The sequence below is a fragment of the Pelophylax lessonae genome (assembly GCF_965119305.1).
Source record: "Pelophylax lessonae genome assembly, chromosome: 3".
NCBI classification, from domain to species: domain Eukaryota; kingdom Metazoa; phylum Chordata; class Amphibia; order Anura; family Ranidae; genus Pelophylax; species Pelophylax lessonae.
In genome coordinates, this window is record NC_138770.1 from 493136436 (window position 1) to 493159513 (window position 23078).

The window sequence follows — 23078 nt, forward strand, 5'->3', positions numbered from 1 at the left end:
CAGAGGTGATCAAATACCACCAAAAGTAAGCTCTATTTGTGAGAAAAAAAGGACATACATTTTGTTTGGGTACAGCATTGCATGACTGCGCAATTACCAGTTAAAGTCACGCACTGCCAAATTGCAAAATATGGCCTGGTCATTAAGGGGTTAAAACCTTCCGGTCCTTAAGTGGTTAAGGGAACAGGATCCAATTTTTTTTTTTTTTTGGGTAACAAACGCTTTAAGGTGGTCTCTACTTTCTACATTAGTGAAGACATTGTTCTCCCTCCTCTCTATCCTGCCCCAAACATGACAAGGAAATCGCCCTACACTGCTTGGATTTGGTCAAGACTGTCAGGGTCTACCTTGCAGAAACAACCTCTGTTCACAAGACTGAGACTTTGTCCTGCCTCTAGGTCCTCTTAGAGGACATCCTGCTTCCCACTCCACTATTGTCAGGTGGATCAGACAACTTATTTCCAGTGCCTACACCCTTAAAGAAGGGGTTCTCCCTTCCCTGTAATAGCTCACCCCCCTGGGCTGTTGGGTGTCTTGGGTTTTTCAGCATCAAGCATCTGTATCCCAGATTAGCAAGGCCCCAACTTGGTCCTCTGTTCACACATTCTCCAAGTTTTAACTTGTTTATGCCTCGATGTTTAGGATGTTTAAGCCTCTGCTGATGTGTGCTTTGGCTATAAGGTGCTTCAAGTTGTTATTTGAGTATATTCTGGATCTTTAACACTTGTGTTTTTGTGGGCCTGTTGGCAGTTTTATTTTATTATGTTTTTCCCTAGTAGTAGTGTCAGCTGGGATTATTGACCAATTTATTAAAACTACTAAGTAAGTCAAAAATCCAGTTTTCTCTATCGCTCATTGACAGACGCAGCTCCATATTCTTCTTGACCATTGGGACGTCCCAAAGCAGTATTTGCATGAGGGGTGGGAAAACGACGCAGAAAATAATGTATTTCCCCAAAGGCTAAAGTTAGCCAACCAGTGAACATGGAGCTCAACCAGGAACAACTGGAGCTCGCCTAGGAAACATACACCCTCAAAGAGAATATTTTCTCTTTTAAACAGCAGCCTGCAAAACCTTGCGACCAAAAGAAGCATCCAAGGATGCAAACACATCTACTTTCTAGAGTTTTGTGAACGTGTGCACAGACAACCAAGTTGCTGCATTGCAAACTTGCATTACTGACACCTGATGGCGAAAAGCCCAAGAGGCACTCAGCGCCCTAGTAGAATGTGCCTTCACAGGGAAAGGTGGAACCTGACCTTTCAGTGAATAAGCCTGTTCCACTGTCTGCCTGATCCTTCTGGATATGGTCACGGCAGATGCAGCCAATCCCTTTTGAGGTCCTTCCGTGAGGACAGAGAGTCTGATTTCCTGAAAGATTCAGTAGCTGCCAGGTAAACCCTAATTTCCTGAACCACATCCAAAGAATGCAAGGCAATTTCCTTGGGATGCTTGGTCTTAGGACAGAGTGAAGGCAGCACAACGTCTTCATTCAAATGGGTTTCAGAAACCACCTTAGGAAGAAATGACTGGTTAGGTCGAAGTACCACCTTATCTCTGTGGACCACCAGATAAGGTAAACGGCAGGGTAGCGCCGCCAATTCAGGTACTCTGTGAGCAGAGGTAATAGTCACCAAAAAAGGCTACCTTCTGTGACAGTGTAAGCAGAGGAAGCTCCCTAATGTTCTCAAAGGGAAGTTTTTGAAAAACAGACAGTATCAAGTTAAGAGGTAACAGGGATCGTATCGGAGGAGCCATATGGCGAACCCCTTGAATAAAAGTACAAATCAAAGCATGTGTAGCTAAAGGGCGTTGGAAAAACACAGCCAAAGCGGACACTTGGCCTTTAATAGTTCCCAAGGCCAACGACTGTTCAACCCTTCTTTGGAGAAAGGTCAAAATCCTAGCCACCGAAAAGAGGTGAGGATGCACCTTCAGCGATTTACACCATGAGATGTACGATTTCCACATACCATGATAGATCTTCCTGGAGGTAGATTTTCTAGCCTTCAAAAGTGTAGGAATCACTGAGTCAGAAAGATCCCTGTCTTTCAATACCTGGCTTTCAACAGCCACGCCGTTAAAGCCAGCGACTGTAAAGCGGGATGGAAGATCGGCCCTTGAGACAGCAGATCCAATGAGCATCGGCGACTAACCTTACCAGATTTGTGTACCAAGACTGGCTAGGCCAGTCTGGGGCCACCAGAATGACCGGAATCCCTTCCACCTCTATTCTGCGCAGAAGCCTCGGCAGGAGTTTCAGCGGAGGGAACGCATAGATCAGCCGATACTGTCCCCAAGGAGCCACCAGTGCGTCTTTTGCGACGTCCGGAGGATCCCGAGACCTGACTACAAACCTCTGTACTTTCTTGTTGAGTCTAGAGGCTAACAGGTCGACGTCGGGGTTTCCCCCACCGGGCAAACATCAGGTGAAACACCTCCGGGTGCAGGGACCATTCCCCCTGATTCGACACCTGATGACTCAGGTAATCCGCCTGCCAGTTCTCCACTCCTTTGGATATGCACGGCAGAAAGGGCTGGAACTAAATATTCTGCCCATTTCAGGATCTCGGCCACCTCCCAGGCTGCCAAGACACTCTTGGTGCCCCCTTGATGACTAACGTAAGCCACAGCCGTGGCATTATCCAAATCTGAACTGGACAACCCTGCAGACAATGTGTCCAGTGAATCAGGCAAAGCTTTATCCCTCTGAGTTCCAGAATTTTGATTGGTAGTCTGGACTCCTCCCCGATCCAGGACCCCTGGACACACAGCTTCCCAAGCACTCCTCCCCAGCCAGACAGGCTGACATCCGTGGTTACCACGGTCCAATACAATGGAAGGAAGGACTTGCCCTGGCGTAGGGCCAACCAGCGAAGCCACCACAAAAGAGCACTCTTTGTGCTGTGAATCAACCGAATCATAGTGTCCAAGGATTTTGGATCTTTGTTCCTCTTGACAAGAATTTCCCTTTGTAAGGGTCTCGTGTAGAACTAAACAAATGGGACCGCCTCGAAGGTCGGCACCATCAGACCTAAGGCTCGCATGCAAGTCCGCAGAGAGGACAGGTCGCTGGATAACAGCAAACTAATCGCCCTCTGCAACTTTTGCAGCTTTTCCGGGGGAAGAAACACTCTCGCCGAAGCTGAGTCCAGAGTCAGGTCCAGATAATCCAGTTTTGAAGATGGTACCATAGCAGACTTTTTTAAATTGATGTTCCAACCAAATTTTTGTAGAGTCCGTACAGTGATTACCAAGTCGCCCAACAGGACTGGATGTGAGTTTGCTCTTAAGAGAAGATCGTCCAGGTACCCCAGTACCGCAATCCCCCATTGTCGCAGTAATGCCAATACCAGAGCCAACACTTTCATAATGCTCCTCTCCTACAGTGAAGCAAACAAAATGCTGGTGTCCAGGGTAAATAGGGATGTGTAGATATGCGTCCTTGATGTCTATGAAGGCCAAAACGTCTCCTTGGTGTAGACTCCATTTGAAACTTCTGTACCTGCACAAAGCGGTTCAAAGCCTTGAGGTCCAGGATTGGACGCACTTTGCCTTCTTACCTGGGAACAGTGAACAGGTTTGAATAGAACCCCTGAAAGCGTTCCGAGAGGGAACCGGCATAATCACCCCTTGCGACAGCAGATCTTGTACTGCCTTTCGTAGATCCCTTAACCGATCTGGAAATAGGCGCAGATTGGATGGACGGGAAGAATCTGTCCGCCGATCGAGACCTGAATTCGATCTTGTAACCTGATCAGATCAGTTCATGGACCAGGGTGTCCCTCCATGCAGATGGGGATTTGTCTGTAGATCTGGATTGGCCTGCTCTCGGCTTACCCGACCATGTCTTCTTGGAACCCCCAGAAGACCTAAATGGCTTAGATCCTTTCTCCTGCATGCTGGAGGCTCGAAAAGGGCCACCTGTGGGCTTTAAAATAAGGCCCCCCGCCTATTATGTGGTGACTTTCCCTTGGAGGATTGAGGAAGAAGAGTACTCTTCTCACCTGTAAGACCCTTGATCAGTTCATCCAATGAGGATCCAAACAAACGGTCCCCTGTAAAGGGGACCTCTGATAGAGCCTTTATGAAGCATGATCCGCAGACCAGCTTTTTAGTCACCATGCATCTAATAGCTACCCAAACCACGGATACTCTGGCTACAAGAGGGGCCGCATCTAGTGACGCATCACATATAAATAGTAGGGCTTGGACCATTTGGTCCGTTAGCTCTGCCAGGCCCGGAGGGAGCTGTTCTGTTTCTGGGTCACTTTTTAGTAACTTTGCCTATTCCGTTATGGTCTGGGACACCAGAGTGATTGAGTTCACTATCACATGTAAGTGGCGGGACAGAGACTCAATCCTTCTATCCACAGGGTCTGTAAAGACCAGGGACTACTCCATCAGGACCACAGTAGATTTGTTCAGTCTGGAGACCGGATTGTCCACCTTCGGGGGAACGGTCCATTTTGCGGATACCGCGTCCGCGAATGGATAGCGCTTCTTAAAACGCTTCGGTACCACTAACATCTGTTTGAGGCGCCCCATTGGTCAGAGACAGTTTCGTCAAAAAGTTCCGGACAAGGGAAAACCTTGCCCGACTTCTGGGATTTGCGAATGCCAAATGACACCTGCGTCCCTGACGCTGCAGAATCATCTGCCATTTTTAGAGTTTCCCGCACTGACATTGTGCCTCCACCAGCGTGCCATCTCGTGTAACTGCAGATGAGGATATGTTGTCCTCGCCTTCCGAATGCGATGACGCAGAACCCTCAGGGTGACATGCGGCCGCAGCGGCCATATCTACCTCAGAATCTAAGGATACGGTAGAGGCAGAGGAGGGCATAGGGCGCTTTTTACTAGTGGTATTTTTTAAAACCAAATCCACTTTTGACACCAGGTTTTCCAAAACCACCATTAAGGCAGACAGGGGTTGCAACCCTAGGGATAAACAGAGAAGAGGCGCCTCTAAGTGTAGACTTTGTAGCTATTTAATAAGATATAATAAAAACTCATATCCATTAAAGATTACAAATGTAGTAGGTACAAAACGATGCTGGGTGCTCCAAGAAAGGTGTGTTCGTCATCTTTATGTGGACGCTGCCATCTAATTCAATCTCCCCTCTTCACCGTTATGCCGGCAGTAACGGTGGATGGAACGGGAGCGAGGCTAAGAGAGCAACCAAAACAAAATCGAGGCTTGGGAAGCGTGAAACTCTGGCGTCGTGACTGGCTGCGACATGTTTCTGCGCATGCCTGCTGCCGATGCATAGGCAGCCTCGCTCCTTCTTTATGGCATGAACGAAAAGTAATACAAGAACCAAATATATACCAGAAAACAAAAAGGAGGGAGAGGGGAGGGGAAAGTCTTTAAAAACTGAAGTCTTAATGGTGTGATACAATATCCACTAGATTGTGTATACATATATAAACACAAGTAATATAGGTATACTGATCGGATGCAAATTGCGGATACAATTTGGAAAAGATAAATAGCGTTAAAAATTAACAATAAAAATGAATATGAGAATGAAAATTAAAATAAAATTAAAATAAAAATAATAAAGAAAATAGAAATAAACATAAAAATGGAAAGAAAATACAAATAATAAAAATAAATAAAAATAGAAAAAAAATTAAAAAAAAATTAATAGTAATGGAAATCGAAAATGAAAAGAAAAGGAAAAAAACTAATAAAAAGAAATAATAAATAAATAAAAATATTTGAAAATAAAAATAGAAAAAAGAAAAAGAAAGAAAATATAAAAAAAGTGATAAAAATTAGGAATAATAAATGTAAAGTAGACCTGGATGGTTACAGTATGGTAGCGATTTCAATGCCTTCATTGATGCCGCCAGGTGAGAGAGAATAGATTCAGTATGTTTCCCTCGCAACCCGGAGGTCCCCGCAACCCCAAGGAGGGGATCTGTAGGTGAAATGTGTTCCTGAGACTCCATATGAACCCTGGCATAGCGCAGTGTCACTCTAAGAAAACTGCGAAAAACGGACCCTCACCGCTGCACCAGCGGTACTACAAGTTCCAGCCACTAGCACTGCTGATAGCAGCGTGAGAGAGAGAGACCTACAGGGACCCCACTAGACATACCATCATTCGATATGTAGGAGAACAGGGTCGGTCTGCTGTGCAGAGAAAGGAAGAGGAAGTACCTGGATCATCACTAGAGTAATGGCCCAGCTGCTCCCTGCTGTCCAGCGTTCGTGGACTCTGCCAAAATGGCCGCCCAATGCATTCCTATGGGGAAACCACAAAAACATGGCGTCCATGCATTTCAATGGGAAATTCTGTAAAATGAGGCTGAACAATTCTACAGTAAAATGGCAACCCCCACCAGGATTAACCCCCCAGCCCCAGCAGACCTGCTATAGTGGCATTGGCGCGTCCATCCCCCGAGGACCCCTGTCGCTGACTTAGGTAGGTACCTCTATGATGGTGGGGAGGGAGGCCTTGGGGGAGCCTGGTACATACCGAGAGGCCAGGGAGAATGAGGGGTACTCGGTGGTCCGACCTTCACAGGGAGCTATGGGGGGGACTCACCATACCAACGACATCGGGTGGGCGCCACTCCGGACAGACTACCTTTCCACTCGGGGTGGGCGTGCTGACCCCCAAGGGGTATGCTGCAACTCAGGCCGAACCTGGTCCTGTGCGTTCTGTCGAGGTGTTTAACTTGCGGGCCAGCCCCCCGCCCATTGGGGCTTTGTCGTAGCGAGGCCTAGCACTGGGCTATAACCTGCAAACACTCGCTGGCCGGGCTGGGAGACCTTAAGGATCTAGGATATCCAGTCCGAAACCCAGTCTAGCTGTTGATTGCAGTTCTCTCAGGAACATAACTAGCTAAAAATTTTAATTTTTTAACAAAGGTTCCCTTTAAAATAAAAAAGACCAGCCAAGACCGAAGTCCCAGCCGGGAACTAGGTTCTACTCCTAAACTAGGCAGAAACATACTGAATCCTAACAGCAGAGTGAGTGGGTGTATGCCTGCAGGGACTGCCCCATAGGCGTGGTAAAGATTTTTCCTGCCTAGTGTCCTACTCCTGTATGGGGCAGCATAACCAATTGTCAAGAAGAATATGGAGCTGCGTCTGTGAATGAACGATAGAGAAAAATTGTTAAAAAAGTAATAAAAAATAAACTTCTATATGATAAATCTGTACTGCACTGAAGACAGTATGTGTAAAAACTTTTTTTTTTTAATTTCTTTATTTTTCAAAGAATTGTGGCAAAAATTACAACTTCAAAAAACTCACCATGCCTCTTACTAAATACCTTGGACTGACTAACAAAAAACATTGCTTGGAATAAACAATATACAATCATAAAATAGAATATCTTGTGCATAAATTAGTGTTAAAAATATATGAAATTTGCCAAAGTGCACTAGTGCTTGATAAAAATATAGTCTATAATTGTGCAATTTCTCTAAAAAGTGCAAATGGTGCTGACAAAAGTCCATACAAAGTGCAATATACTTAATACACGTAAATATGGCGAAAAGTGCTTCAAAGGGTGCTTCAAAACAAAAAGCCAGTGCAGGGTGTTTCACTCCTCTACTGTGTCCCCACTCACCAGAAATGATGGACCCTCAGCTATTTCAGTCTGGGGGTCAAATGAGCTTGAAGCTGATGCAATAAAACTAAAGAGATCCCCTTGATAATGGCACTCTGTCACTGACCCCTTTGTGACAAATCTTTTGGCAGCTCAAAAAGAACAAATGGTCCACATAGTGAAGTCTTACAGACTAAATATGTACTGATTTGGGTTATTTTCACCAAAGAAATGTAGCAGAATACATTTGACCTAAGTTTATTAAGAAAGATTATTTATTTGCCAAATTATATAACAAACTTAGAATTTTCAAAATGTTTTTGACCTAAGTGTATAAAGAAAGATTATTTATTTGCAAAATTATATAGCAGAAACGTAATCTTTCTCCATAAACTTAGGTCAAAACGTCTAAGTTTCGGTTATAATGTTGCAAATAAATAATCTTCTTAAACTTAGGTCAAAAACATTTTGAAAATATATAACAGAAACTTCGAATTTTAAAAAATGCTCTATCTTTTTTCGTTTTTTTTTTTTTTTTTTTTGCAAAACTTAAAACCGAGCAATGATTAAATACCACCAAAAGAAAGTTATATTTGTGTGAAAAAAATTATAAAACTTTCCTAGAGGTACAGTGTTGCATGACAGTGCAATTGTCATGCAAAGTGCGATAGCGCTCAATGCTGAAAATTAGCCTGGGCAGGAAGGGGGTAAAAGTGCCCGGTATTGAAGTGGTTAAATAAGTATCATGATGAGTTAAAAATCATTTGCTGCCTTGGGTGAAGCTACAGGAAGTACAGATAGAAGCAAAAATGTGCTTTTATTTCCTAATCACAGCACAGATCTAAAAGTTGCTACATGCCCTAGGTTCCCTGGGGGATTCAAACATGATTTTTACATTTTGGAGAGATTTGGACACTGGCAAACAAAGCTGTTATTCAGGCAGTATAACCCCTTGCATTGCCATTATGCTTCTGTTTTTTTGCCAATGTCCTAGGAGATCGGACAGTCACTTGACATAACCTGTTTAAGTCTACATGCTTAGGGTCTTCCTGGCTTCATCCATTGTGCCTCCTTCCTCTGCATCCAGTAGGACTTTTCAGCAACGATGGTGGATTTTATGCACAAAATCACTGCCATGATAGCTGACTTGCAAGGGTTGCAAGCACAACTTCTACTTTCTTCTCCAAAATCTGCCTCTGCTATGCTTGCAGCTACAGTTGCTTCTGCTCTCACAGCTGAGGATGAAAATGAGTGTAGCCTATCCTTTTGGATGATATTGTGCCTGAGGAGGTTCAGTCTCCTGACATACTTCCTTGACTTAAAGATACCATTTTGGATCCTTTTGACTTGGTGCATACGTGTCTAGATATGGAGAAATCCATGTCTGAATTCTCGAAGATTACCAGTCTGGACTCCCATAAAAGTCCCCAACCTGTCAAAATTCCTAGCTTCCTAGTAAACTTGCTACTGCAACCTCTTTTGTATGGTGACTGGTATATTCCTGACAAGCTTTTTTTTTTTTTCTATCTGGCCAAGCACTGGTTAAAGTTTCATTCTCCTCTGACTGTCCTATGAGGCGGCATGACCCCTGACTTTCTGTCCGGACAGTGTTGATTGGCCCTGTGCTGATCACATGCACCCCTCCCCAAAAAAATACTCTTTAGCAATACACCACACGGAGTGTGTGCCCTCAAGGCTCTGTTCTATCAGCAGATGGATTGGGGAAAGGTAAAGATAGGGAGGATCAGAGAAGACAGGCTCAAACAGTCGTTTTACTCAATTTAAAGGATTAACCTCTTAGGTTCCACGGTAAGTAGAGCAAGCATGCTATACTGCATATACAGACTGATTTTACCGTTGTGGGTTTAGTATAACTTTAATACATTTCCCTTCTCTTTGTTCCCAGTCACCAACTCTGATTTATCTTGTAAAGGGCATACATTCTCAGAGCTGACCTTTTTATTTTTGACATTTTTGTATTTCAGTCTGTTTATTGAATTTTTCATAAGTACAGAAAAGATAAGTCATTTACAGAAGTAGAAAGCTTGTGTAAAAAGAAAACAAATATAATAAACATCCACTGTTATTGCATAGGTAGGGCTCATAGCAGGTACTTGCAATCCCCAGCCACAGACAGCCAAGAAGTTGGATAGAATAATTTCTGGTCTCAGACCTAGCTCACTAGACTACTCTCAAGTCAAGCTTTCTGTATGACAAAGATTTCTGGCTTGATCCCTAGAAAACACCAATGTCTAAAGTCCTTAATGCGCGTTAATTTCTCTTTCGTTCGATGACAGACACAACGCTTCATATTCAGAACCATAGGGTTATACCGCCTCCTACAGCAGTAGGACACTAGGCAGAAAAAACACTTGGCTATGCCCCTGGGCAGTCCTAGCTGGTATACATTTCCCTCTCTGCTATAGGCCTTTAGTTTTTTCTGCCTATTAAGGAGTAAGGGCCTAGCTCCCTGCTGGGATCTTTGGTTCTGGCAATTTTTTTCTTTTAAACAGGCAAAAAATTTTGGGGGAGCATACCCATGTATTTCTAAAGCTGCTGCAGCTATGAACCAAAAGACATGTATATTAAAAAAGAATAGCGCGCAAATGCAAAAGAAATAACTACCAAATCTGAAGACAATCCATAAATAAAAATGGGGGTTTGGTCCCACCATATGGCCATATCGTGCTCAAGCCCACTACTGCGTCAAAGTACCCCATTATCAGTGGGTCCTACACTATCCATGAAAAAGAGATGAATCCAGCCTTTCTAACCCTTGGAGATAATACTCCTTGCTGGGAAGGATGTGCAAATGCAAATGCAAATGGACCAAACCCCCATTTTTATTTATGGATTGTCTTCAGATTTGGTAGTTATTTCTTTTGCATTTGCGCGCTATTCTTTTTTAATAATAATTTTTTTCTTTTATATGGCATTTTTTTCCTCCCATTTTTTTTCCTGTGAGATCTACAATCAACTGCCGGGCTGGGCAAGGGGCTGGATATCTAGATCCAATGGTCCCCCAGTCTTGCCATCGAGCATGCTCAGACCAGAGCTCTGCGCTAGGCCGGCTGCGAAATAGACCCACTTGACAGCGGCTGGGCTGCAAGTTAAACATCGCATTTGACTGGTTCCTGGCCTGAGTCACCGCGTTCCTTCTGGTCTACAGCCCCCCATTTTGAAGTTGAGGGGTTCTCTCTGGAGTGGTGCCTGCCTGGTTCCATGGTATGGTGATTAAGATGCCCCCCCTCCCCCCCTCGATGCGGTGGGGGGGTGAACACGGGCACCCCCCAGGAAAGTGGGACCTGCATATTCCCCCTCCTTTACCCCAGGCTTCCCTGTTTTGGTATTCCTTTTGGGCCACCATTACAACCCCCCCCCCGGTAGCACGGTGGGGTCCCTGGGAGCCTCGTGGGCGCTGTGTTGCAGCCATCATGCCGTGGTTGGCACCATGCTTTTGGGGCTTGTGAGTGTTTCTCATCCAGCGGCCATGTTTGTGTAGTCCGGCAGGCTATTTTGGTTGATTCAACATGCACAGGAGCGGCAGCCATAACATTGGAGCCCCTAGGGCAGCCTCCCTTTCCCCTGGTGTTTGACTCCTGGGTTTCTTTTTCCCCTGGGTGCTTGCGGTACTGCGGGTGCAGAGCCTCAGGTTGGGTGAGTCCCCTGTCAGCGCGAGAAACATTTTGCTGGTGGGTTCTCCCCTTTCACTCATGTAATCTCAGAAGCGTGTTTCCCTACCTGACCCCCCCTCGGAGGCAGCAGGTTCCTCAGCGTCCCAGCCTTCCATTGATGCACTGATGGCAGTCCTGGAGTCATATGTTTTCTGGGTGGAGGTGGCCTTTGGGCGGCTGGCTAGCAGAAAGTGACCCCCGCCCACCCTTCTCTGCCTCATCTATCTTGTATGATCCTGAATCTGGCTCTGTGGCCGCAGAAATGGCCCATGGACATGTTTACTATTGCTGGTTCAAAAAGAAACAAATCACTGCTCTGAAAACAATCAGCTGAGCCAGATGGATCCCGAGGAGCTGTGGCAGTCCTGTAGGAATGGGTGCTCACCAAGGTCTGTGACCTGAGGAATCCATGTGAATGAAGAAGAAAGTGGCACTTCCAGACCCAGGAACTTGGAAACTTGAGTTTATTTCTTCAAATCATAGGTACAACATCAGACAAGACCATAAGACAGACTGGACAGCAAACGCGTTTCACACCTTGTGCTTATTCATTGCTTACTATTGCTGGTTCGCCACTATAGCCGGTCCTGGCCATTGTCCTGGTATTGCAAGCTCTCACTGAGTGGGCAAAACTTTTGTGCCATGATCTGTGGGGTGAGCAGATTCCCCCTGCCTTTGTTGAGCTGGTGGACCAGTTGGTCCAAGGGGCTGCTGTTTGTTTGCGATGCCTCTGTGTATGAACCAAACCTCTAAAAAAAAAAAAAAAAAAAAAAAACCTCCCAACTGATTTGCCCTTTCAAGGCGATTGCCTGTTATGCTACACTGAATTAAATAATTTAGAGTCTCCTCTAAAGGGGGGGCACCTTTCTTCCACAGTCTGGGAAGGGAAAGGAGCCTCGTTGCAAACGAGCCTCTTCTTTTTTGGCACCCAAAACGTTATTTGGTCCATCAGAGTCTACTGACAAGGGATCAGAACCTTTCAAGCCCTCCTCAAGAGGTTCCAAGCAGCCCTGGTCTGGCAAGCCAAGAGTGGGTTTTTCTAGGCCCACAGATAAGGCCCTTTCAGCATGAAGGTGCGCCCTTACCTATCCCTGGGGTGGAGGGATATCTTCGTTGGTTTCTGGGCCTGTGGACCTCCTTGGTGAACGACAAATGGGTCCACGAAGTAATTCTGTCCAGTTACAAGATAGAGTTTCGTTCTTGCCCTCAGGAAAGGTTTTTTCCTTCCAACATGCATCTGTCCCCAGACCGCTGCAAGCTCTTTTCAGGGCAGTGCAGAACCTGTTGCTTCAGGGAGTGATTGTCCTAGTCCCAGTATTGGAAAGGTTTCAAGGTTTTTATTCAAGCCTGTTTACGGTCCCAAAGAAGGGAGGGCAAGGTTCGTCCGATTCTAAACCTCAAGGCCCTGAATTGTTTTGTGTGAGTACAGAAATTCAGAATGGAGTCAATTCGCACAGTGATGGCATCCCTACATCAGGGGGATTTCCTAGCCTCTATTGACATCAAAGATGCTTACTTGCACATTCCAATATGTGCCAGACACCAGCGTTTCCTCCGCTTTGCTGTGGGAGAGGAGCACTATCAGTTTGTGGAGTTTTTGTGGGTCTTCACGAAGGTGTTGGCCCTGGTTCTGGCGTTGCTAAGTCAGCGGGGGAATGCTGTGCTGGACTACTTGGATGACCTCCTCTTGCGAGCAGAGTCCTCTTCTGCATTGATGGACGACGTGGAGATCAGGACCTTGAAGGAGTTCGGTTCGCTTCTGAACTACCAGAAGTCTGCCCTGATCCCGTCCTAGCAGTCAGATTATCTGAGTCTGACTCTGGTTTCAGCTCTGGCCAGAGTGTTTCTTTCTCTGGACAAACTCCAGAAGTTGCATGCTGTGATTCATCTGTTGCTGTCCAGCAGGTGGTCCTTCCACCAGACTTGCATGTGAGTGTTGGGCCTGATGGTGTCTACCTTTGAGGCAGTTCCGTTTGCACAGTACCATATGAGGTCCCTCCAGAGGGAGATTCTGGTAAATTGTGACAAGTGTCCAAAGTCTCTGGACAATCAGATTCAGCTGAGCCGGGAAACCAGGGGTTCCCTGGTCCGGTGGCTTCGCTCTCCGACTCTTCACAGGGCAAGTCTTTTCTCCCCTTGTATTGGACAGTGGTCATAATGTATGCCAGCCTGTCCGGGTAGGGAGGTGTCCTGGGGGAGGAGCTCTGCTCAGGGTTGTTGGCCGCTAGAAGAATCCAGACTACCGATCAATGTCTTGGAACTTCAGGCGATAAGGCTGTGCCTAGATCACTGGACAGATTGACTCCGGGGGCTCCCGGTATGGATCCAATCAGACAATGCCACAGTGGTGGCTTATGTCAATCACCAGGGCAGAACAAAAAGTATTTTGGCGACTCTGGAGGTAACTGGCATTCTCCGGTGGGCAGAACGCTTCCAGGTGTGAAAAATTCTCAGTTGGCAGGCGTTGGACCAAGGGGAGTGGTCCCTTCATCCGTACGTGTTTCATCTGATATGTCCCTCTAGGTGGACCTGTTGGCGTCTTGGCTCAAAAGAAAGGTACCAAGGTTTGTAGCAAGGTCAGGGGATCCTCTGGCGGATGCCACAGATGCTCTGGTGGCCCCACAGGGCCAGTATCATCTGATCTACGCCTTCCCTCCTTTCAAGCTTCTTCTGCGGCTTCTGCGCAGGATCAAGGCTGAAGGGATTCCAGTCATTCTGGTGACCTCGGACTGGCCTCGCCGGTCTTGGTACACCGACCTAGTGCGATTGGTCACTGTCATTCCCTGGAGGCTGCCTCTCAGGGGGGACCTGCTGTCCCAAGGGGCTGATCTTCCATCCTGATTTACAATCGCTGGCTTTCATGGCCTGGCTGTTGAAAGCCAGGTGCTGAGGGATAAAGGTTTGCCTCGGTCGGTGATTTTTGACAATGCTGAAGGCTGTGAAGTCAACCTCTAGAAAGATTTACCATCGTACATGGAAAGCGTACATTTTGTGGTGTGAGTCAATTGGTGTTCACCCTCATTCCTTTTCGGTGGCTCGGATATTGACCTTCCTTTACGAGGTGTTGAGCAGAAGTTGGCCTTGAGTACTATCAAGGGCCAGGTGTCTGCCTTGGCAGTCTTCTTCCAGTGACCCTTGGCCACGCATTCCTTGGTGCGTACTTTTATTCAAGGGGCTCAACACCTGATTCCACCAGTGCAGTCTCCTCTTCCACTGTGGGATTTGAACTTGGTGCTCTCCGTTCTCCAGAGGCCTCCCTTTTGAAAATATTCTCGAGATTCAGAATACTTACGCTGTGTCAGAAGGTGGCCTTTTTGGTGGCTGTCACCTCTGATCGCGGGGTGTCAGAACTGGCAGCCTCATCTTGTCGTACTCCCTACTTGGTGGTCCACAGAGATAAGGTGGTTCTTATTCCATGCTGTCGTTCCTACCTAAGGTGGTCCCTGACTTGACCTTCCCCTCCCATTTGAAAAAAGACATTGTGTTGCCTTATTTGTGTCCCAGGCCTGTTCACCCCAAGGAACTTGTTGTCAGGAGTCTGTGGTAGTGAGCCCCTGTAGATTGCCAGCTCAGAATTCCCCAGGGGGCAGAGTCTAAGCCCCAGCCTGCTTTTTCACCAGAGCCCCAGAAGATGGGGATGGACTTGCAGGAAGATGGAACCAGGTCGCGGCCCCCTGTTAGGCCCAGCTGAAGATGCAGAGACCACTGGCGTGTGCAGAGGACAAGCTGGGGTCAGGACAGGTAGCGAACAAACACAGACAGTAAATGAAGCCAATGTCGGTTCACGGTAAATCAGACACAGTAGCCAAGGGGTATGCAAATGAGAGCTCAGAGAACTGTGAAGTTGCCCAGGCAATGAGGGTTACACTGTGCATGTCTTATATAGGCAAGCCAACTAGGAGGCGGGCCAGGAAGTGATGGAAGGGACCGAAAATAAAAGCCCACAGAATAGCAGTCGACTCCCATAGATGAGCACAGCCAAACCCACACTTGTGAAAGGAAGCAAGATTGAAATACTGCAGCCAGGAGGTAAGAGTATACAAGCAAAAACTGCAGGCTAACTTGTGACACTTACATTGCATGCCCTGGATGTGTTTTGGGCGATTCTGGTGTATCTGGCAACCATGGAGTCTTTTTGGAGGTCAGACTCTCACTGTTTGTGATCACGAACAGGCCTAGAAAAGGGCTGTCTGCTTCATATGCGACCATTTCCAGATGGATCAGACAAACGGTGACTCAGGCCCATTCTATCAAGGGTCAGGTTCCTCCTTTCCCTGTAACGGCGCACTCTACACGGGCGCTTAGTGCTTCTTGGGCCTTCTGTCATCTGGCATCAGTGGCGCAGGTTTGCAAGGCGGCCACTTGGTCTTCAGTGCACACTTTCACTAAATTCTACAAGATGGATGTTTTGCCATCTGTTTTGCAGGCTGCTGTTTAGAGGGTCTGTTTCCCTCTTTGGGGGTGTATTGTTCAGGTTGGGCTCCAGTTTTTTTTTTTTTTTTTTTGCCTGGTTGGCTTGTGTTTAGCCTTGGATTTTTTTTTGTCCCACCTCTCATGTTTTGGCACTGCTTGGGGACGTCCCTATGGTTCTGAATATGGAGCGCTGTGTCAGTTAATGAACAAATAAAAAAACTGATATAATAATAGGATTTTTGTACTTACCATAAAATCCATTTCTTTGAGTTCATTGACGAACACAGCGCTCCATATTCAGAACGATAGGGTTATATCGCCCCCTACAGGAGTTGGACACTAGGCAAAAAAAACACTTGGCTCCGCCTATGGGCAGTCCTAGCTGGTATACATCCCTCTCGCTACTGTACGCCTTCAGTTTAGTAACAAGCAGTATCAGAAGTATAAAACTCCATAGAGGGGTGGATGCTGAGCCCATCAACGAACTCCAAGAAATAGATTTTACGGTAAGTACAAAAATATTGATATCAGTTGGAACCTACTAGGGTAGGGGGGGGAAAGAAAAGAAGAGGTAAGATTGACAAGGCCTCATCAGTCAGGTGAAATGTTTCTTACCCAGGGGTCCCAGGTTTTGTTTTTTTGTTCTGGAGGGTACATGTGGGTTTGTTATTTATCATAATCAACTTTAGATTATGTTTGACATATTTCATGTGCACCACAGTCTGTTTCTAAAGCTGGCCATACACTATACGAAAAATCCTTCAAACTCATTTTCCAAAAACGAAAACTTGTCCGTGAGAGTAGACGATCGTGCCATCATGTAATGACCGAATTTTGAACGCTGAATCGTTCAATGTACATAAATTAATCCTTTTTTCGTTCCGTTTTGCCATTAGGGAGGATCACTATCAATTTGTAACGTTACACTTTGGTCTCGCCTCTGTTCCTCGGGTCTTCACAAAGGTGTTGGCTCCGGTCCTGTCGCTGTTGCAACAGCGGAGGATAACGGTCCTGGGTTACCTGGACGATCTGCTTCTACGTGCTGGAAACACATTTGGAAATCAACTTGAGAACTCTGGAGGAGTTCAGGTGGATTCTGAACCTTCAGAAGTCATTCTTGGTCCCTTCCATGTGACTGGACTATCTGGGCCTGACTTTGGACTCGTCATAAGCTAGGGTGTTTATTCCTCTGGAAAAGCTCCAAAAACTCCAGACCGCGGTTCAGCTGTTGCTGTCAAGCAAATGGTGGTCCCTTCGGACTTGTATGAGAGTTCTGGGACTGATGGTGTCGTCCTTCGAGGCAGTCCCCTTCGCTCAAGTCCACAGGAGGATCCTCCAGAAGGAAATCTTTCCCAAATGGAACAAGAATCCGAATTCCCTGAACAATCAGATCCAGCTGAGTCAAGTGTCCAGGGAGTCCCTGATATGGTGGCTTCAGTCCTCGATGCTCAAGCAAGGGAAATCCTTCCTACCTGTATATTGGACGATTGTCACCACAAATGCCAGTCTGTCCGGGTGGGGAGGGGTTTTCGGCAGGTTATCATTTCAAGGAGCCTGGTCCCTGGAAGAATTCAGGTTACCGGTCAATGTTCTGAAGCTGAGAGCGATCTGGCTTTGCCTAGTCCACTGGACCGAGCACCTGCAGATTTGTCCAGTGCGCATTCAATCGGACAATGCCACGGCTGTGGCTTATATCAATCACAACTTTGGGGGCACCAAAAGTGTCCTTGCGGCCTTGGAAGTAGCAGGCATTCTTTGGTTGGTGGAACTCTTTGTTCCAGCGCTTTCCACTGTTCACATTCCAGGGGTGGAAAATTGGCAGGCGGTTTACCTCAGTCAACAGGTCTTGGATGCAGGGGAATAGTCTCTCCATCCAGAGGTATTCCAGCAGTTGTGCCTATGCTGGGGCACTCCAGATGTAGCTCTGTTGGCCTCTCAGATCAACAGGAAAGTGCAAAGGTTTGTTGCCCGTTCCTGGGATCCTCTGGCAGACGCACTGGTGGCCCCGTGGGGTAAGTATCAGCTGATGTATGCCTTTTCTCCTCTCAAGTTGCTGCCAAGACTCTTCGCAGGATAGAGGCGGAAGGGGTTCCGGTCATAGCTGTGGCTCCGGACTAGCCTCGCCGAGCTTGGTACGCCGACCTGGTCAGGCTATTCACAGGCGTTCCTTGGAGACTTCCTCTCAGGGAGGACTTGCTATTTTGGGCCAATCCTCCATCCTGCTTTACGGTCACTGGCTTTGACGGCTTGGCTGTTGAAAGCCAGGTACTGAAGGACAGGGGGTTGTCTGCCTCAGTGATTCTTACTCTGCTTAAAGCTAGGAAAGCGACTGATAGAAATTTCTATCATCAAACGTGGAAGGCATATATTGCGTGGTGTGAGACTCTTGGGGCTCCCCCTCGTTCTTACACGATGACTCGGATCTTGGCTTTTCTTCAACAGGGAGTTGATCAAAAGTTGGCCTTGAGTACTATCAAGGGTCAGGTCTCGGCCCTGGTCATTTTTTTCCAAATGCCATTAGCCACCCATTCCCTGGTGCATAACTTCATCCGGGGGGTGCAACACCTGGTACCTCCGGTGCAACCTCTGTTGCCACCTTGGGACTTTAATATGGTGCTTTCGGTTCTCCAGAAACCTCCCTTTGAAAGTATTTGGGAAATTCCCCTGCTTAACCTATCCCAGAAGGTGGCCTTCTTGGTGGCTATTACTTCTGCGTGCAGTGTGTCGGAACTGGCGGCGTTGTCCTATCGTTCCTTCTATCTGGTAATTCACAGGGATAAAGTGGTATTTTGTTCGGATCCGTCCTTCCTTCCGAAGGTGGTTTCCAGTTTTCACTTGAATTAAGACATTGTGTTACCCTCTTTGTGTCCTAAGACAAAACCTATTAAAAAAAATTGGACTGCATACTGTGAATGTGGTTTGGGCAATCAGGGTGTACTTAGCGACTACTGAGTCTTTTCAAAAGTCAGAATTGCTCTTTGTGATTACGGATGACCCTAAGAAAGGGCTGCCTGCATCTGCTGCAACTATTTGCAGATAGATCAGCCAGACAGTGGTGCAGGCTTATTCGATTAAGGGTCAGGTTCCTCCTTTCCCTGTTAAGGCACACTCTCTACTCTTCCTGGGCTTTTCGCCATCAGGCTTCTGTGCTCCAGGTCGTCACCTGGTCGTCTGTTCATACCTTTACAAAATGTTATAAGTTGGATGTGCTGGCAACCGCAGATGCCTCTTTTGGCCGCAAAGTTTTGCAGGCTGCGGTTTAAGGGGGCTCTTAGTCTCCCTTGAGGGTTTTCATGGTTTTCAGGTGGGTATCATCTTGTTGTTCTGATGAGTCCTAGGTTGCCTGGTTGGCTATGGTTTAGCCATGGGGACGTATTTTTCTGCTTTCCCACCCCTCATTTTATGGCACTGCTTTGGGACGTCCCTACTGATATCAAGATAAGACTGCGTCCGTCAAGGAACGATAGAGAAAATTGGATTTTATTCTTAACGTAAAATCCTTTTCTCTTAAGTTAATTGACAGACGCAGTACCCGCCTCTCTATTTTTGAGTTGGGTTGGTATTCTTTTCTCTGACACTGCTTTGATACAAAACTGACCTCCGATGGCAGAGAGAGAGAGGGTATACCCCCTGGGACTGCCCATAGGCATAGCCAGAACTTTTTTCTGTCTAGTGTCCTACTCCTGTAGGGGGTAGCATAACCCTACTGATATCAAGATAAGAAGACTGCGTCTGTCAATGAACTTAAGAGAAAAGGATTTTATGGTAAGACAAAAATCCAATTTTTTACTTTTTCATTATGTCCTTATGCTTTTGTTTTTTACAACTTGCGTTAAAAGAAATCATTTTATAGTCACTGCTGCCCAGATATTTTTTTTTTACATGAACTTAAATATTATGCTCCACATTGTTGAGTTTACCAGATCTAGCAGAGCATTATTTCTATTTGGGGCTTCTATAAACTCTACCCTAAAATTACCTTGTAATAGATTTCTAAATGTCTGCTCTTTTACTTTTCTAGCAGTGCCATTACTCCAGTCAAAGTAATGGCACAGAGATGCCCTGCAGATGATTACTGGTAGGGTAATGAAAGGTGAACCACAGAATGAACAAAGTTAGAGCAGGAAGATTCATGTGCTGAGGGGCCTCAAGCTTCCTCTCCAGTGGATCTTCAAAAATAATGTGCAACACTGTGGTAACATTAGCAAATATCACTTAAAATCGCATGAAATTGCCATTATCAGAGGCATCTCAGATCAGCAGTGGTCAACTTTGTAAATATAGAGGGTCTCAAGTTCGGCCCTGGACATGTCTAAAGAGCCACACAGTGGCATCTGTACGTAAAACACAAAAATACACACAAAAAAAAAAGAAAACAAATTACCTGTGCCATTTTGTTTAAGGCTGAACACCATAACACACAACAAGATGCAGGCGTATAGTAGTGCACTGTGCATGTTCACTTCATTGCAGCAATGTAATTTAAAATGTTCATGTTGGTGTATATTTCTGCAACTCACTGGTCTAAAAAGGGCCTATTGTAGAAAGTAGTTTAGAGCCAGGTTTATAAATATTTGGTGGTGTGCGTTATTGCAACGCACAGTGCAAAAATAAACTTTCACATGAATTCCACAGGGAGGAAAGACTCGATGTATATGACATTGTTTTCTGAAAGGCAGCTCCCAAGAGCAGGATGTCTATAGGCCTGCAGAACAGTGCTGGATCTAGTGGATCCTTGGGTGTATGGACACACTGGCTGCACACAAGCGCTGAGACACTTTTACATAGTAAGGAGGAGACAGCAGGTTGGCATAAGAATCGTCCAGGAAGTCCTGAAGCAGAAAACAAGCTGTAGCCGCTGTTTGTTTTTGTTTTTTTTCTTTCTCTTCCTCGTGACCACCATTTCCAGCTCTGCCAGTGCATCAGGCAGCCAAGCATAATCCATGACATCATGGTCTTGTTGGGCACTAGGGTCTTACAAGACACAGCAGATATAAAGATTTGAGACTTCAGGCACAGTCAAATATGCAATTGCTTTTTTTTTTTCTTGCGCATAGGTTAACTTTAATATTGGACTCTTTGGCTTCACATTACTATCCGCAGTATCTGATGTTGTAATTAATTATAAATATCTTTTCCTTTTCAGATAATGTCTAAACATGTGGACAGTCCTCCGGCAATACCACCTAGACAACCTACATCAAAAGTGTACTCCCCACGATACTCAATGTCTGACCGCTCCTCAGTCTCTGAGGGACCTGAAAGCCCCCCAGTTCTACCACCGCGAGAACCAGTACGTACTCCTGATGTCTTCTCCAGCTCTCCTTTGCACCTTCAACCACCTCCGCTTGGACGGAAAAGTGAACATGCTACAACATTTTTTCCTTATAGTCCTTCACCGTTTACCCAGCCTCCACCTCAGACTCCATCCCCTCATGGAACAAGAAGACATTTACCTTCTCCACCTTTAATAGTGCAAGATGTAGAACTGCCTTCCATCACTGGCCCTCCTGTACCGCCCCGACAGAGCACTTCTCAGCCTATACCGAAGCTCCCTCCAAAAACTTACAAACGGGAGTCCCCTCATCCTTCAATTCACAGGGATGGACCTCCTTTGTTGGAAAATGCCAACTCCTTGTAACAAAGACGCTTTATTTTAAACACTAAAAACATTTGTTTCCTCAAACTGCAAAGAATGGCATGAATAAACCTGAATTACACAAGAGAAGGGATGATTCTGATGCTATTCAGTTCAGATGCAAATTGCACCAATATTAAAGACTGTTGATCAGGCTGGAAATTTGTTGCAAACAGATAAAGAAACCACTGTTGATGTGGCAGAAATTATTGAAGAGATTTGAACTAGAATATTATGCACTTTTATTTTTATATATATATATGTATGTGTATGTATATATATATATATATATATATATATATATATATATATATATATAAAGCAGGGATTTTTATATCCTACTTTTAAATTCTTTTTTTTTTTTTTTTTTGCTTTGTGCCTCTGCTTAAAATTGTTTTATAAAATCACAACTAGTATTGTGATGACTATCTGTGGTACCCAAACTTTAAAAAAGAATAGCGCTGTATTGCCATTCAGTTTACAAAATGTTTCATGAGTTTTGTTGGTACCTGCCTCGCCAAAGAGGTAACTCTTGTTTTTTTTTGTTTTTTTCCTTCATTTATTTTTTTTTAATAAAATTAAAAAAGATGATGGTGCCAGTTTAGAAATGACGAAAAGAACTTTTTAGCTGCAAAAGATGTGTAATTATTGCCTTCACAAAGGGGAAACCGTTTTATCATTAAAGCAGTAGCAAAGCTATGTGTAGCACTTTGTGATTGATGTTCTGTTTAAGCATTCTGTTTAAAAAAAATGTCATTCCTTTTTTTCGTTCCTGTTCCTGGTTATGTGACACTTCTACATATTTTTTTTACCTAGGGCTTTATTTAAGGCAACTTCCAGTTTGTATCAAAACCCTGATCTGCTTTTTACTATGTAGTATAGCTGCACGATTCTGGATAAAATGAGAATCACAATTTTGTTGCTTAAAATAAAAAAACACGATTCTCGGCATAACATCATTTTTCACATTAGACAAAAAAATTGGGCTGACTTTACTGTTTAGTTTTTTTTTTTTTTTTATTCATTGAAGTGTAATTTTCTCTTTCTTTCATTTGCGGACACAGCTCCTCGTCTTTTTGACTACGTGGGTTATACTGCCCTCTACAAGGGAGGACTAGGACACTAGGCAGAAAAGAACTTGAATACGCCTATGGGGTAGTCCCAGGGGGTATACTTCCACTCTCTGCTATAGGCTTTTTTCTGCCTAGTCAGGAGTAAGGACCTAGTTTCTTGCTGGGATCTTTGGTCCTGGTGATTTTTAAATGGAATTTTTTCCTCTTTATAATTTTGTAATTTTGTTCTTGATGAGAATCTACAATCAATTGCCAGACTGGGTGACAGACTGGATAATCTAGAGCCAGAGGGTCCCCCCCCGCTGGCCAGGAAGCACGTGCAGACTGCAGCTCCGTGCTAAGTCGGCCCCTCCTTTCCAGACAGCGCCCCCCTTCCCGCTGGTCTTCTGCAGGCCTTGATCACCTTTCCATCTGCCCACCCCCTTTGTTTTGGGAGGAGGCTAAGCCTGGTGGGGGTGCCTGTCAGAGCCCCCCTTCCTGCTGGGATCGTTTTCAAGCTCCTGGAGTCCTCCCCAGGGCCGCCATTTTAATGTAGTCTTTTTTAAATAATAAAGGTTGCAGCGTTGGGTAAGTCATAAAATATGATGTAATATATGTAAAATTTAGTCCATCAATAATTCAAAAAAAAAAGTCCAAAGGCGGGGGGGCGTGTCCGGAAGCTGAACGAGGACGACGCAGCGGAAGAGAGCTCCGTATCACAACCCTCTATCG

The 23078-nt window shown here is 45.5% G+C and overlaps 1 protein-coding gene across 1 annotated transcript in view; it reads left to right on the plus strand.

Annotated features, from left to right (window-relative positions):
- Positions 1-22059, plus strand: part of SOS1 (SOS Ras/Rac guanine nucleotide exchange factor 1) — a 628878-nt gene extending 606819 nt beyond the window's left edge. Inside the window, exon 22 of the mRNA XM_082249445.1 lies at positions 20803-22059. Coding sequence (XP_082105571.1) covers positions 20803-21297 — 495 coding nt within the window. The 3' untranslated portion in view covers positions 21298-22059. The remainder of the gene's footprint in view (positions 1-20802) is intronic.
- The last annotated feature ends 1019 nt before the right edge of the window (positions 22060-23078 follow it).